The sequence below is a fragment of the Glycine soja genome, chromosome 1, assembly GCF_004193775.1.
Source record: "Glycine soja cultivar W05 chromosome 1, ASM419377v2, whole genome shotgun sequence".
NCBI classification, from domain to species: Eukaryota; Viridiplantae; Streptophyta; class Magnoliopsida; order Fabales; family Fabaceae; genus Glycine; species Glycine soja.
Window position 1 is genome coordinate 48,013,042 of NC_041002.1, and position 14,001 is coordinate 48,027,042.

The following is a 14,001-nucleotide window of genomic DNA, read 5'->3' on the forward strand; positions in this document are numbered from 1 at the left end:
AAAATTAAATAAGTAATTAAATCTAAAATATAAATATATGTAGTGATGGTCTTTAGTGTTATTTTAAAAAAGATATTTCAAAATTTAAAAGTTACCCGAAGTAGTAGTAATTTTTATTGAAAATGAAAAAAAAACTAAAATAAAATTTTAAAAATAGAAAAAAATCAAAATTAAATATTTTAAATTTAATGTATCAAAATAAAATAAAACTTAATGTATAAAAGTAATATTAAGTCACACTTTTAAAATTGAAGCTTCATCCATATTGAATTTGACCCAACCATGGGAGTAACATGAAAAGGCTTATAACAAAAGTCAAAACTTTCGATAGTATCAAGGATCCAACAATAAATTCAAGATAGGAGTCAAAAGGTTGTGATTGTTTAAAATTTTTTTTTTCAAACTTCTTTATTTCTTCATCGCCAAAGATACCACCACCAACAAATTATCATGAAAATAATTCATCCAATAAACCTTTTTGAATTTCATCCTATTTATAGCAATGTGTAAAATCTCCTTGAAAATTTGGTATTAACATGATCTAGATTTTGAAAAAAAAATCAAATCAATTAAATCAAACCATTTAAAAAGGTTAGACTTTTAAGATTCATACTCCATTTTTTCATAAGCTCGTTGTATGCAAATTCTACCGGGTCATTTGGCAAGAAAGATAAAGACAAACCTTCATAAAAATGAAAACCAAGAGGCAAATTTCACTTCTTGCATGCCATTTCGCTCGGAAAACATGTTCAAATTGTTAGGAAAAATGTAAAAAATTTAAGGGTTTTCTAGATTATCAATTATAGGAAACCAACATGATCTTGAAACCTATGATTCTCACAAATAATAAATAAACCAATGATGTTACATTTCTGTCTCTCTACGTTTGTGATGACCAAGAGATTAGAAGAATATTTTTCTATTAGGCAGGGGACCTTGTTTCACGTTAGTGGGTATTAACCCCTTTTATAACCATTATTCTCATCAAGTAGCATTTACATTGAGAAACTTCTCCTATTTAACCCAATTATAATTTAGTCCTTAATTATTAATTATCTATTTATTAGTCTCTACATAAGTCACATGTCTCTCACATAAGACATTAATTCTAACATTCTCCCACTTGGCTCATGTGACATTACTAAACATTATGGACTAAATAAATAAATAGATTAAATTAACATAATGCACATTAAAAAAATGACTAAACCATTCTATACATTGTGTACATCATAATTTCATGATTAAGAATACGAACCAATTTGAGTCATGGTCAAGGTTATCAAACTCGAGAGTTTACGTAGTCTCGTGAGAGTTCCATAGACTCGACTCGTGAACTTAACTCGTAGACTCGTAAGAGTCTACTTTGTATAAAAATAATAACAAAATATCTATAAATAATATAGTAATTAAACATTTCAATAATAGAATAAAGTAAAACAGTAAATCATAAAGTTCAGAATATTTAAATAACTAAGTGTAGTAATAATAAATCACTACTAGATAATAATTTGCAAACGTTATAGTAGTGGTAGATCATTCTCATAGAGGGTTTGATGTTATTAGATAATAAGGGTTTGCTATTATTAAAGGTGAGAATTTTGTATTTGAGAATAACACACTAAATGAAAGTATGTTGAATGCTAAGCAGACAAAAAACAATAAAAAAAATGACTTACATTTTGGTCTAATTTTTTTAACTTGCGAACTTGTTGACTCGATGGTAAACTCAAGAGTCTACCGAATTTACTTAGAGTTTATAGAGTTTGCCCAGAGTCTACTAAAAAAGGTTTACTAAAGAGTCAACTCTTAAGGACAAGTGGACTCCTAAGCTCGTAAGAGTTAGCGAGTTAACTTGAGAGTTTGATAATCATGGTCATAGCAGTTGTACATCACCTAATCGACATAGTCTCTTTCATGTACTACAAATTAGTCTTCTCCTTAATATGACCATTAATTAGGAGTACATAATCAGTCCAAGATAATGTCTTTATTTAAGACAAACCTGTTAACATTAACTTAACACAAACATGCATTCAAACATAGAGAACAAGTAATTAGAAACATATCATAAATGAGCTAAGAGTGTCATTAAAAATACATAAGGTAAATTACACTTAATGATCATCAATAATAATAATGTCCATATTTTCAACATGTTCTATAAATGTATTGGGTGGTAATCCCTTTGTCAAAGGGTCAACTATCATAATGTTTGTGCTAATATGTTCTATTGACACTCTTTGTTTCTGAACTTTTTCTTTCACGGCAAAGTACTTCAATTTCATATGCTTAGCACCCTTAGAGTACTTGTCGTTCTTAGAGAAAAATACTGTTGCAGAGTTATCACAATACATTTTCAGCGGCTTAGCAATACTATCGACAATTCCAAGCCTTGAAATAAAGTTTCACAACTAATTAGCTTGAATTGTAGCCTCAAAACATGCTAAAAATTCAGCTTCCATGATAGATGCACCAACAACTGATTGTTTTGCACTCTTCCATGATACTGCTCCTTTGGCTAAAAGAAATACAAAGCCAATAGTGAGTTTTCTTGTATCCACACATCTAGCAAAGTCTGAGTCTGAATACCCAATCACCTCAAGGTGATCAGACCTTCTATATGTAAGCATGTGATTTTTTGTTCCCTGTAAGTATCTCAGAACATTCTTTACAGCTTTCCAATGTTCCATTCTTGGATTACTTTGATATCTTCCTAACATTCCAGTTGCAAAGCTTATGTCTGGTCAAGTACAGATTTGAGCATATATAATACTCCTAACAATTGATGCATACTAAATTGCTTCCATTTGTTTTCGTTCCATATCATTTCTAGGACATTGTGCGAGACTAAATTTGTCTCCTTTCTGAATTGGAACGGGTGATGCTGAACACTTTTCCATCCTAAACCTCTCTAGTATTTTATTGATATATGCTTTCTAAGACAAGCCTAACAATCCTTGTGATCTATTTCAGAATATTTCTATCCCTATCACATAGCTTGCCTCACCCATATCCTTCATTTCAAAGTTACTAGAAAGAAACTTCTTAGTGTCATGAAGAAGACTAAAATCATTAGTTGCAAGCAATATATCATCAACATACAAGATTAGAAAAATAACCTTACTCCCACTGGCCTTTAGATATATACGCCGATCAACAGTATTTTCCTTAAATCTAAAAGAAACAATGGTATCATTAAACTTCAAATACCATTGGCGGGAAGCTTGCTTAAGACCGTATATTGATTTCTTTAATTTGCACGCCATGTGTTCCTTTCCTTCAACTGAGAACCCCATTGGTTGGTCCATATAAACATTCTCATCTAAATCTCCATTAAGAAAGATAGTTTTCACATACATCTGATGTAGCTCCAAGTCATAATGGGCTACTAATGCTATGATAATCTTGAAAAAATCCTTTCATGAGACCGGTGAAAATGTCTCTTTATAATCAATGTCATCTTTCTGAGTAAATCCCTTAGCAACAAGTCTAGTCTTGTAACGTTCAAGGTTACCATGAGAGTCACGTTTAGTCTTAAAGACCCATTTACAACCAACTCTCTTACAAACCTTTGGTAATTCTACAAGGTCCCAAACATCATTATGTTTCATGGAATTTATCTATTATTTCATGGCATTTAACCATTTCTCATAATTATCACAACTTACAACTTGTGAAAACAAAACTGGATCATTATCATTAATGCTTAAGTTTGTTTCTGTTTCTTGTAGGTATACCACATAGTCAATAGAAATAGCTGGTATCCTTTCTCTTTGAGACCTCCTTAATGCTACTTCTTACGGTTCTTCCCCAATAGGTTCATTATGTATCATGGGCTCATTATTTTGTTGTGCTTCTTCATTATTGTTTGTAACAATAACTAAAAGAGCAATCACCTTACTGCTAGAGGCACAAGCTAAAGGAACTTGCACTCTAACTTCTTTAATTTCCAGTTCTCGTGGAACTTACTCCAACTGATTTCATCATTTTCAATGAACCTTGCATTTCCAGTTTCGACAATTCTCATACTTTGATTAGGACAATAAAACATATACCTCTTTAACTTTTCTGGATAACCAATGAAATATCCACTGATTGTTCTTGCATCCAATTTTCTTTCTTGCGGATTATAAATCCTTATTTATGCCTAACAACTCCAAACATGCAGGTGCCTTATACTAGGTGTCCTATTCGCTCATAGTTCAAAAGGTGTCTTTGGAACTGCCTTACTAGAAACCCTATTCAACAAATACATGACAGTTTTCAAGGCATACATACGGGTAAAGTTGAATTGATTAACATACTCTTAACCATATCCATTAAAGTTCTATTACACCTTTCTGATACACCATTTTGTTGTGGTGTACCAGACATTGTGTATTATGCACAAATGCCACGTTTCTGAAGAAGCTTAGCAAATGGACATGGGTGTTGCCCAGTTTCATCGTATCTTCCATAATACTCACCATCGCTATCAGATCTAATAATTTCCACCTTTCTGTCTAATTGTTTTTCTACTTCATTCAAGTAAATTTCTAAGGCATCCACTGCCTGAGATTTCTCATGTAGTAAGTAGACATAACCATAACATGAATAGTCATCAATAAACTGTATCTTTCCTTTTTGAAAGAATTAACATCAAAAGGTCCACAAATATCAGTATGCACAATTTCAAGAAGCTGAGTGCTTCTTGTAGCTCATTTCTTTGTATGTTTTGTTTGTTTTCCTTTAATACAATCCATACAAATATTTAGATCCGTAAAATCTAAATCATGAAGAATTTCATTCTTTATTAATCTTTCCATCCTTTCTCTAGAAATGTGACCTAAACGTTTATACCATAAGAAAGCAGATCATTCATTCACTAAACTATGTTTAGTGCCAACATTATGATGCAGAGTTAAAACAGTTTCAGCATACAAACCATCTAATTTCAATTTATATAAACCATCACACAAAACACCAGTACCAATGAGATGATTATGCTTAAATAAACTAAAATATCTATTACCAAAATTAAAAGAGTATCCAATAACATCAAGTTTAGATAATGAAACTAAATTCCTAGATAAACTAGGTATATAAAGAGTTTCCAGTAAATCTAAATGATGCCGAGTTTTAAACGATAAGTCCTGACTGCTTCCATTAGAGCTTTCACTCTATTCCCCACGAAGACGAACTTCTCATTTGGGCTTATAGTTTGGATTGTAAGGAATCTCTACATAGTGTTAGAAACATGAGTTGTACATCCAGAATCAATCCACCATGTATTATGGGAAACTTCAGTTAAGTTTGATTCAAAACATACAAGAGCATTAAGCTCACCTTTCTTTTCGAACCAAGACTTACACTTTGGGCAATCCTTCTGGAAGTGTCCAGATTTTCCACAGAAATGACAATTATTACTCTTTGATGCCTTCTTCTGTATTTGCACAGGACCGTCATTGATCTTTAATGACCCTTTGCCTTTATCATTCTTCTTCACAAATCTTTTTCCAGCTCCTTGATTCCCTTGGTGGCTTACATAATGGACCGAGTGACTTCCTTGATTTTTAAGCCTTATTTCTTCCTGAACTAACTTACTGTGCAATTCATGTACATTCCATTTATCTTTCATGGTATTATAGCTCATTTAGAACAAGTCATACTCAGACGGTTATGAGTTTAGAATAAACTGAACAAGAAAGTTCTCATTTACAGCCATTCCCAAGGTCTTAAGTCTTGCTACAATGTTTGTCATCTCAATGACATGTTCATGCATAGTACACGAACCATCAAACTTCATGGTGGTCAGTGTACTCATTAATGTCCCAGCAAGAGACTTATCAACTGTTTGAGAGCGCTCTCTCACTAACCCCATAAACTGTTTAGCATTATCGGTCTTAGGGAGAGCTGTCTTAATAATGTCTGCAACAGTCATTCTCATGAACATTAGGTTAAGTCTGTTATATCTTTCCCAAACTTTATAATGGACTTTCTCTTCATTGCTACTAGCATCAGTAATAGTAGCAGACTTCTCTTCCATTATAGCAAGATCAAGATCCAAAACATCGAGATGAAATTGAACTTGCTCATTCTAGTCAGAGAAGTTAAGCCCATTAAAATTGACACAAATGATACATGAGAGTTCAATGAGTTGGGAACAGGTATTGCATAATAAAACTTCACATAAGCATTTTGGGACATAAAACACAAGTCATACATATAATTTATTCAGATAACAATCAATGTATATTGATGTTCTCCTTTGGGTGATATACCAACACATAGCATACAAACATGATGATGCTAATAAAATTCTTAACATTATTTGAAAATTATATATGCACCAATTAGTAGTATCTATTTCCTTGGGTATATTAATAAAACTAATGATACACACAAATCGCCTACAATTATATTCATTAATTATAAGAACAACTAATCAACCTTTGGGCAATCCATAAATGCCTTATAACAATGAGTTTCAATTACCCATAAACCAATAATCATATAATTTAGCATCTATTATTCTATGAGTAATTGAAATAATCATTAATATAGAATTAAATAACCTTATAAATATGGCCACTTTGGTGACTAACAAATTCATCATACATTTAATTCCAACCAAATATATGACCTGCACATGCTTATTGTTATTAACAATTCATAGCCATTTTATTAATTTCATTCCAGGCCAAATAAATATCATACATTCACATTTTAAGCAATAAAATAATAGAAATTCAATCACATTGAAGCAAATGTATATCATATACATATTTACTGTTACCAATAATTTTAAAGCATTCACGTTAATTTAATTGCAGAGTATAAACTTTCAATCCTTTAATCACATTTAATAATAATTTTCAGAAAAAAAATGAGTAGGTGGGATTGAAAATAAAAAAAGGGATGCAAATAGCAATTTAAAAAATCAGCAAGTGGCCTTTTCCACATTCACGAATATATGTTAAAGGAAAAACCATAACCAGCCATTGTCATCAAATCAAATTAGATAGCACAAAAAGATAAATCTAAAATATTTCTCCAAATTTAATATATATCGCCCAAAGCGCCCATTACATATAAATATCACAAGTCTTCATTGAACACAATCAAAATAATATAATTTTACGCATTCATACTTGTGATTTGAAAGCCAATTTAATTGATAACCTTTTCAATATAAGATTTCATACTTGCAGCGGAAAAAAAATCCCTAAACTTCATAATTAGGGTTCATACATAATTGGGAGAAAATAAATCATTATTGAAGAATCAGAAGTTTCATAACACATGCTCTGATACCACATGTAAAAATTTTAAGGGTTTCCTAGATTATCAATAATAGGAAACTAACAGGATCTTGAAACCTATGATTCTCACAAATAATAAATAAACCAATGATGCATACCTTTCTCCATAGTGAGACTTCTCTCTGATGTAATTTGATTTCTTGAAAGAGGAAAGAAACAAGATTTCACTCCCTTGACTATTCGTTTTGTCTCTCTGTGTTTGTGATGACCACATATTAGAGAGAACACTTTTCTATCAGGAAGGGGACCTTGTTTCACGTTAGTGGGTATTAACCCCATTTTATAATCATTACTCCCACCAAGTAGCAGTTACCTCTAGAAACTTCTCCTATTTAACCCAATTACAATTTAGTCCTTAATTATTAATTATTTATTTATTAATCCCTACATAAGTCACATGTCTCTCACATATGAGACATTAATTCTAACAAAAAATACACCCCTAATTATATAGTATGGGTTGCCAACAAAATGGTGCTTATGGTGCTTTCTCCTAATTATATAGAAAGGGGATATTGTTTCACGTTAGTGGGTATTAACTCTCTTTTATAACCACTACTCCCACCAAGTAGCGGTTACCTCTAGAAACTTCTTCTATTTAACCCGATTACAATTTAGTCCTTAATTATTATTTATTTATTTATTAGTCCTTACATAAGTCACATGTCTCTCACATGAGACATTAATTCTAACAAAAAATACATCCCTAATTATATAGTATGGGTTGCCAACAAAATGGTGCTTTCTCATGGTGCAATGATCCAATTCTAAATTGAAAGATAGCATTGCAGATATCCTAACCAAAGGCCAATAAACAAATCAATGACTCAACTTAAAATGAATCTATATGTAAGTTTGATTCAATGAAGCAATCTAGTGCTTTCTTGTTATTCCTATTGAGAATCATAAAGTCACACATTTAATCTTTCCCCCAGGTTATGTCAACAAATCTGCTAACTGGACCACATATTTGATTTAAATCTTGCTAACATTGACAACAATATAGTTCAATAAGAACTGTGGAAATAAAGGTCACTCTATTCAAAATTATTTTGGTAACAAACTACTGTAAAAAGAACCACAGTATGCCCAACTGACATGCTATATATAAATGGGTAAATCCATAAATGTCTCTCACCATTAGATATTCTAGAATCTATATGTCAAAGAAATAAAAAAAAATGAATGAGAACTAAGTCCATTGTGTAAACCTCTGTATGTTTTCCACTCATTACATAGCATCAATCTTTAACATGAAACTTAAATGGGGGAGAAAAGATACTTGCATGATGCAACATTAAAAATGTCAAGCGTTGGCTGGTTGTGGAGACAACACTTCTTATTCTATGCATGATGCTGTAAATAAAACCAAACAGAAAGTTAAACATAATTAAAAAGAAAGGAATTACATGTTACTAAAGTAACAATGTCACAAGTCTAAAGGAATAAAATGAAAGTGTTAGAAGGTCAGAAGGTGAGTAGAATAAAAACTCTAAGAAAAGAGAATAAAATGAAGGTGTTAGAAGGTCAATACCTCTAAGAAAAGAGAATAAAAACTTATATTTCAAAATGTTCCTTCTGGAAGAAGAAAGATTGGCCAATACCTCTATGTGGTGTGGATGGAGAAAACTCACAGACGCATGAAGGAATAAAATGAGTTGATATTTAAGGGTGATGGGGGAGAAAATGAAACATCAAATGGAAAAGGAAGGGATAAGGTGAAAATCATTAAATGCATAGTTAAAATTAAAAAATCAATTGAAATGCAGAAGAAAATTGAATGAATGAAATATGGTGAGACGGGAAAAGATAATAACATTAAAGATGAATGATTGTGAATATTCATTTAGATAAATGCGTTGACGTTAATGAGCATCAATAACAAAGATTTTTTTTTTTTGTAGGTTGGAAAAAGAAGTTAAGGAGTCCAAAGCAATTGTTCAAAATAGTTGAATATGAATAGGCGTTCCGATGAAAATGAGGAGTCATAAATAATTAAATATAGGTAGAAGAATACAGAAAAACAAAAAAGTATAGGAGAAAAAAGTGAAGGTTTTGGCAACAAAAATTTGCCGGAGACTTAACATGATTCATATACATTATAAATTATACATTATAGATAGATTATAAATGTTGTGAATATCGGTTCGGTCACTAATCCAATCGAAACAATGAATTAATGGTTGAATCAATAATTAGTCCAACTTGACTCCGTATATATTAAATATATATATATATATATATATATATATATATATATATATATATATATATATATATATATATATATATATATATAATTTGATTGATTAATCCATATTTCAAATAACAAATAAATTTTGATAATTAATTCAAGGTTCAATTCTTTTATATGCTACATCTTAGTTTTAAATATTTTTACTTGTGTTATATTTTAGTTTTAGTAATTTCACTTTTTAGTGCAACAACGGTTTATTTTAAGAAACTTTAAGATTAAAAAATTAATAGAAAGCAAACATTGTGCATTGTGCAATACTTAAAAAGCTACAAAAGTAAAAAGGTCACACTGTTAAAAAGTAAAAGGTACACACTGAACAATGTGTGTAGCAGTCAAACAGCAAAGCAATAATGTTGAATTGGACTGTGTAGTGTCTAGTGCGTTTTAGAATGACAAAATTACACTTTTGGTCTCTCAGTTTTACTCTAATTTTACATTTGGTTTCCCGAAAATTTAATTCACACATTTAGTCTTCGTATTTACAAATTTATGCAAAATTGGTCCTGAACGTCCCAATTGAACGTTGACCGTTAACCTCAGACGTTGACTGCCATGTGTCAACATCTGAGTGGTTCACCGGAAAGCATTGCATTTTTTTTACCTTGCAGTGGTAAAATTTAATTACGAGGGAGGAGAGGGAAGAAGGGTCCATGTGCACCACTTTGGCCGCCGCGGCTTGAACGTCTTGCGGCGTGAGATAAGTTGGGCAAGGGAGCGAGTTGGCAAAGTGAAGGAAGTTGAGAATGGCGGCGGAGCCTTTGATGCTAAGAGCCGCCACGTTGTGCGCCCACACCGCCATTTCTGGCGTTGGGAATGTGCCTAGCCATATCCGCGACTTCTTCCACGGCTCGCGGATTTCTGACACCCATTTCCCCCAGTTCCGCATCCGCACGTCGTGGTACAAAGGGTGCTTATTGCTCAAGTCCTCATCGACGCCGCCATGAATGCGTTTTATCTTTTTGCTCTCCGGCTCGGTCTCTAACTTTTTCTGTTGAAACTCTTGATAACTGCTAAATAATAGTGAATTAATAGTAGAAAATTGGTCTAAAATTAACTTAGAATTAACTATTTAGCAGTTATTTATGCTTTAATTTGGAAAGATTTAATTAATTTTGAATTTTGATTGCAGATGTGAAAAAGGGAGGTACAACGAGCAAAAAGTAGCAGAAATAAAGGAAAAAAAAAGAAAATCAGAAAAAGCCCAAGCCCAAGTTTGCACCTATAAATAAGAGGGTAAGCCTAGGAAAACAGACACACTTCCTGAGAGCTCAGTTTTCAGACCTCTACCACTCAGTTCTCTCCTTTTCATTCCCTTTTCTTATATTCTTATCATCTTTCTTTCACCCCCCCTTCTCATTGTAAAGCCCTCATGACTATGAGTGGCTAAACCCCCTAGCTAGGGCCAGGCAGGCCTAAAAAGCTAATGATGTATGAAGCATTTCAAGAGTTATCAATAAAAAGAGGAATTCCCTCCAGGTTCTTTATTTATTTACCGTTCTATCTTTTTACATCCTGTATCTCTGAACTTACTTTCTGTTAGGGTTTAGTCCACTTAGGAGAGGGTAAAGCCTAATTAGGGGTAAGGAATGAATACTTGAATCTGTTTTAAGGGTTAGGCCACTCGGGAGAGGGTAATGCTTAAGAGAACACTAAAATGAGGAAATTATCGGGTTATCTTTTAGAGGTTTTTTCCTTCCAGTTTCTTTTATCTGCTTTTCTTTCTTGCTTATTCTGCATCTCGGACTTTGTTTTCTGTTAGTCTTTAGGCCACTCGGGAGAGGGTAAAGCCTAATTAGGGATAAGGAATGAATGCATGAATCGGTTTTAAGGGTTAGGCCACTCGAGAGAGGGTAACGCTTAATAGAACAATAAAAGAAAGAAATCATTGGGTTAGCATGACTTAATGCCTCAATGCCCATGCTTTAGCAAACATCTAGAATGTAAACTTAATGCATCTTAGTTATTGAGTCTTCGCAAAGGGCATTTGGAAGATAGGTAATTAAGGTAGGCTTGTCATCATGAGGCATCAGAGGCAAGTAGATGGATAGATGTGAGGCAAAATTAGTTCACTGGTATTGATAACAGACAAATCCAGAATCCATATATCTAGGTTAATTAGACTTGTTAGGTTTTAGCGATTTTAATATATAGATTTTATTCCCTATTTTTATTGTTGGTTTTTCTTAGAAGTAGTTATTCCTTATTTTACTGTTGGGTCTTAGGAGTAAGTATTTAGATTTAGTAGATTTAGATTTTATTTATTTGATTTTCGTAGAAGTAGTTATCTTTATCGCAATTTAAATATTTTATCTTCTAATTTTATCTTTTAATCTTATCTTTCAATCTTATCTTTCAATCTTTTATCTTTATATTTTATTTTAAATTTTAAATTTCTTTTATCTTATCTTATCTATTATCTTTATCTTTTATTTTAAATTTTAAATTTCTTAGATTTATATTGCCTTTAATTTTATACACGAATTTTACAACTTGCAAACTGAAACGTATTTCACATAAGTGCAACAAAATCCTTGTGGTACGACACTCGGCTTACCGAGAAATTATTACTATGAGCGATTTGGTACACTTGCCAAAGAGCTAACAAGTTTTTGGCGCCGTTGCCAGGGATTTTGTTTTCGCATTTAAGTGCCATACTATCAGTTTGTAATTTGTTTCCCTCTTGGCCATTCTTTCTTTCACCCCTCCTCTATCCCTTGGCCATTCTTTTGGCCAATCTTTCTCTCACCACTCCTCTTTCCCCATTCTTTCTTTCTCCATAAATTACACAGGTATAACCTTGTGTTTTTATGCGAGATAAATCTACTATCGTTCCCATAGACTTAGAAATCGAAGCTACCTGTCGGCGTAATAACGCCGCAAGAAGACGAAGAGAGCAAGACATAGATACTTCACCTCCTCTCTCTCCAAATCACGTTCAAATGGACGGAGAACCAGTACAAAGGGTTACATTAGAAGATTTCTGTCAAACTACTACTCCTGAATTCTTCACAAGTATCACATCGCCAGAGGTTCAAGCCCCTAATATTTCGTACCCCCATTCTCTCATTCAGCTGATTCAGGGGAACCTCTTCCACGGTCTCCCAAGTGAGGATCCTTATACGCATCTAGCCTCATTTATCGAAATATGCAACACGTTTAAGATAGTGGGAGTTCCACCACAAGCGGTACGCCTCAGCCTCTTTTCCTTCTCATTAGCGGGAGAGGCAAAAAGATGGTTGCATTCTTTTAAGGGCAACACCTTTAGGAGTTGGGAAGAAGTTGTAGACAAATTTCTGAAAAAGTACTTCCCTGAATCCAAGACAGCTGAAGGGAAACTAGAAATCTCATCTTTCCATCAATTCCCAGATGAATCCCTTAGTGAGGCCTTAGAACGCTTCCACGGATTGTTAAGGAAAACGCCCACCCATGGATATAGCGAGCCAGTGCAGTTCAACATCTTCATTGATGGATTACGACCTCAATCGAAGCAATTACTGGACGCATCCGCGGGAGGAAAAATTAAGTTAAAGACACATGAGGAAGCGATGGAACTCATTGAGAACATGGCAGCTAACGATTAGGCTATCCTTCGTGACCGTTCTCATATCCCAACAAAGAAAAGCCTCCTAGAGCTTAGTACACAAGACGCAACTCTGGCACAAAATAAGCTGATATCCAGACAACTAGAAGCTATTACAGAGACACTTAACAAATTGCCCCAACAACTGCAAGCAGTGAATATTTCTCATTCCCCTGTTTTGCAAATAGAGGGATGCCCCACATGTGGAGGGACACATGAGCCTGGACAATGCACAATCCAACATGAGCCCTCTCAAGAAATAAATTACATGGGCAATCCTAATCGCCAAGGTTTCCAAGGCTACTACCAAGGAAACTCGTTTGGATACAATAACGGACCACCAGGACTTAACCAGGGAAGAAAATTTAACCAAGGCTCCGGCTGGAAAAATCATGGGAATCAGTACTAGGAGCCTAGGCCTCAACCACCATACCAGCACCCTAGTCACGGTCCAAGTCAGCAAGAGAAGCCGTCTCCCAGTATAGAGGAAATGCTCTTAAGTTTCATCCAAGAGACAAGGGCAAACACTTAGGAGACAAAGGCATTCATCCAGGCAAACGCTCAAGGGATGAAGGCATTCATCTAGGAGACGAGATCACATCAAAAGAGCACAGATGCAGGTATCAAAAACCTGGAGACACAATTGGGCCAGCTAGCCCAGGAGAGGGCTGAAAGGATCACAAGAACTTTTGGGGCTAATACTGAGAAGAACCCAAGTGAAGAGTGCAAAGTGGTAATGACTTGAGCACAAAAGAACGCTCAAGAAGCAAGAACGATGACAGAAGACGAGGAAACTGAGGATAAGACAGAAGAACTTCAAGAGGAAGGGAAGCCAGAGGAAGAAGAGAAGGCGGTCTTAT

At 33.7% G+C, this 14,001-nt stretch overlaps 1 protein-coding gene across 1 annotated transcript; it reads right to left on the minus strand.

Moving 5' to 3' along the window:
- Nucleotides 1-2,414: 2,414 nt before the first annotated feature.
- Nucleotides 2,415-12,324, minus strand: LOC114389882 (ethylene-responsive transcription factor ERF043-like). Its single transcript, XM_028350613.1, has 5 exons — nt 12,308-12,324; nt 10,187-10,568; nt 5,859-6,079; nt 3,123-3,177; nt 2,415-2,648 (listed from the first exon to the last, which is right to left on the minus strand). Exons 1-5 carry the CDS (start codon nt 12,322-12,324, stop codon nt 2,415-2,417), a joined length of 909 nt encoding a protein of 302 aa, XP_028206414.1.
- Nucleotides 12,325-14,001: the final 1,677 nt, after the last annotated feature.

Excerpts from the sequence above, each read along its gene's own strand:
- LOC114389882 (XM_028350613.1), bottom strand. Across the intron at positions 6,080-10,186 it reads CTTCTTCCCTCTCCTCCCTC|AATGAGCAAGTTCAATTTCA; the intron begins GTAATTAAATTT and ends TTCTCTGACTAG. Across the intron at positions 3,178-5,858 it reads AATGCTAAACAGTTTATGGG|ATTTAAGGAAAATACTGTTG; the intron begins GTTAGTGAGAGA and ends TGTTTCTTTTAG.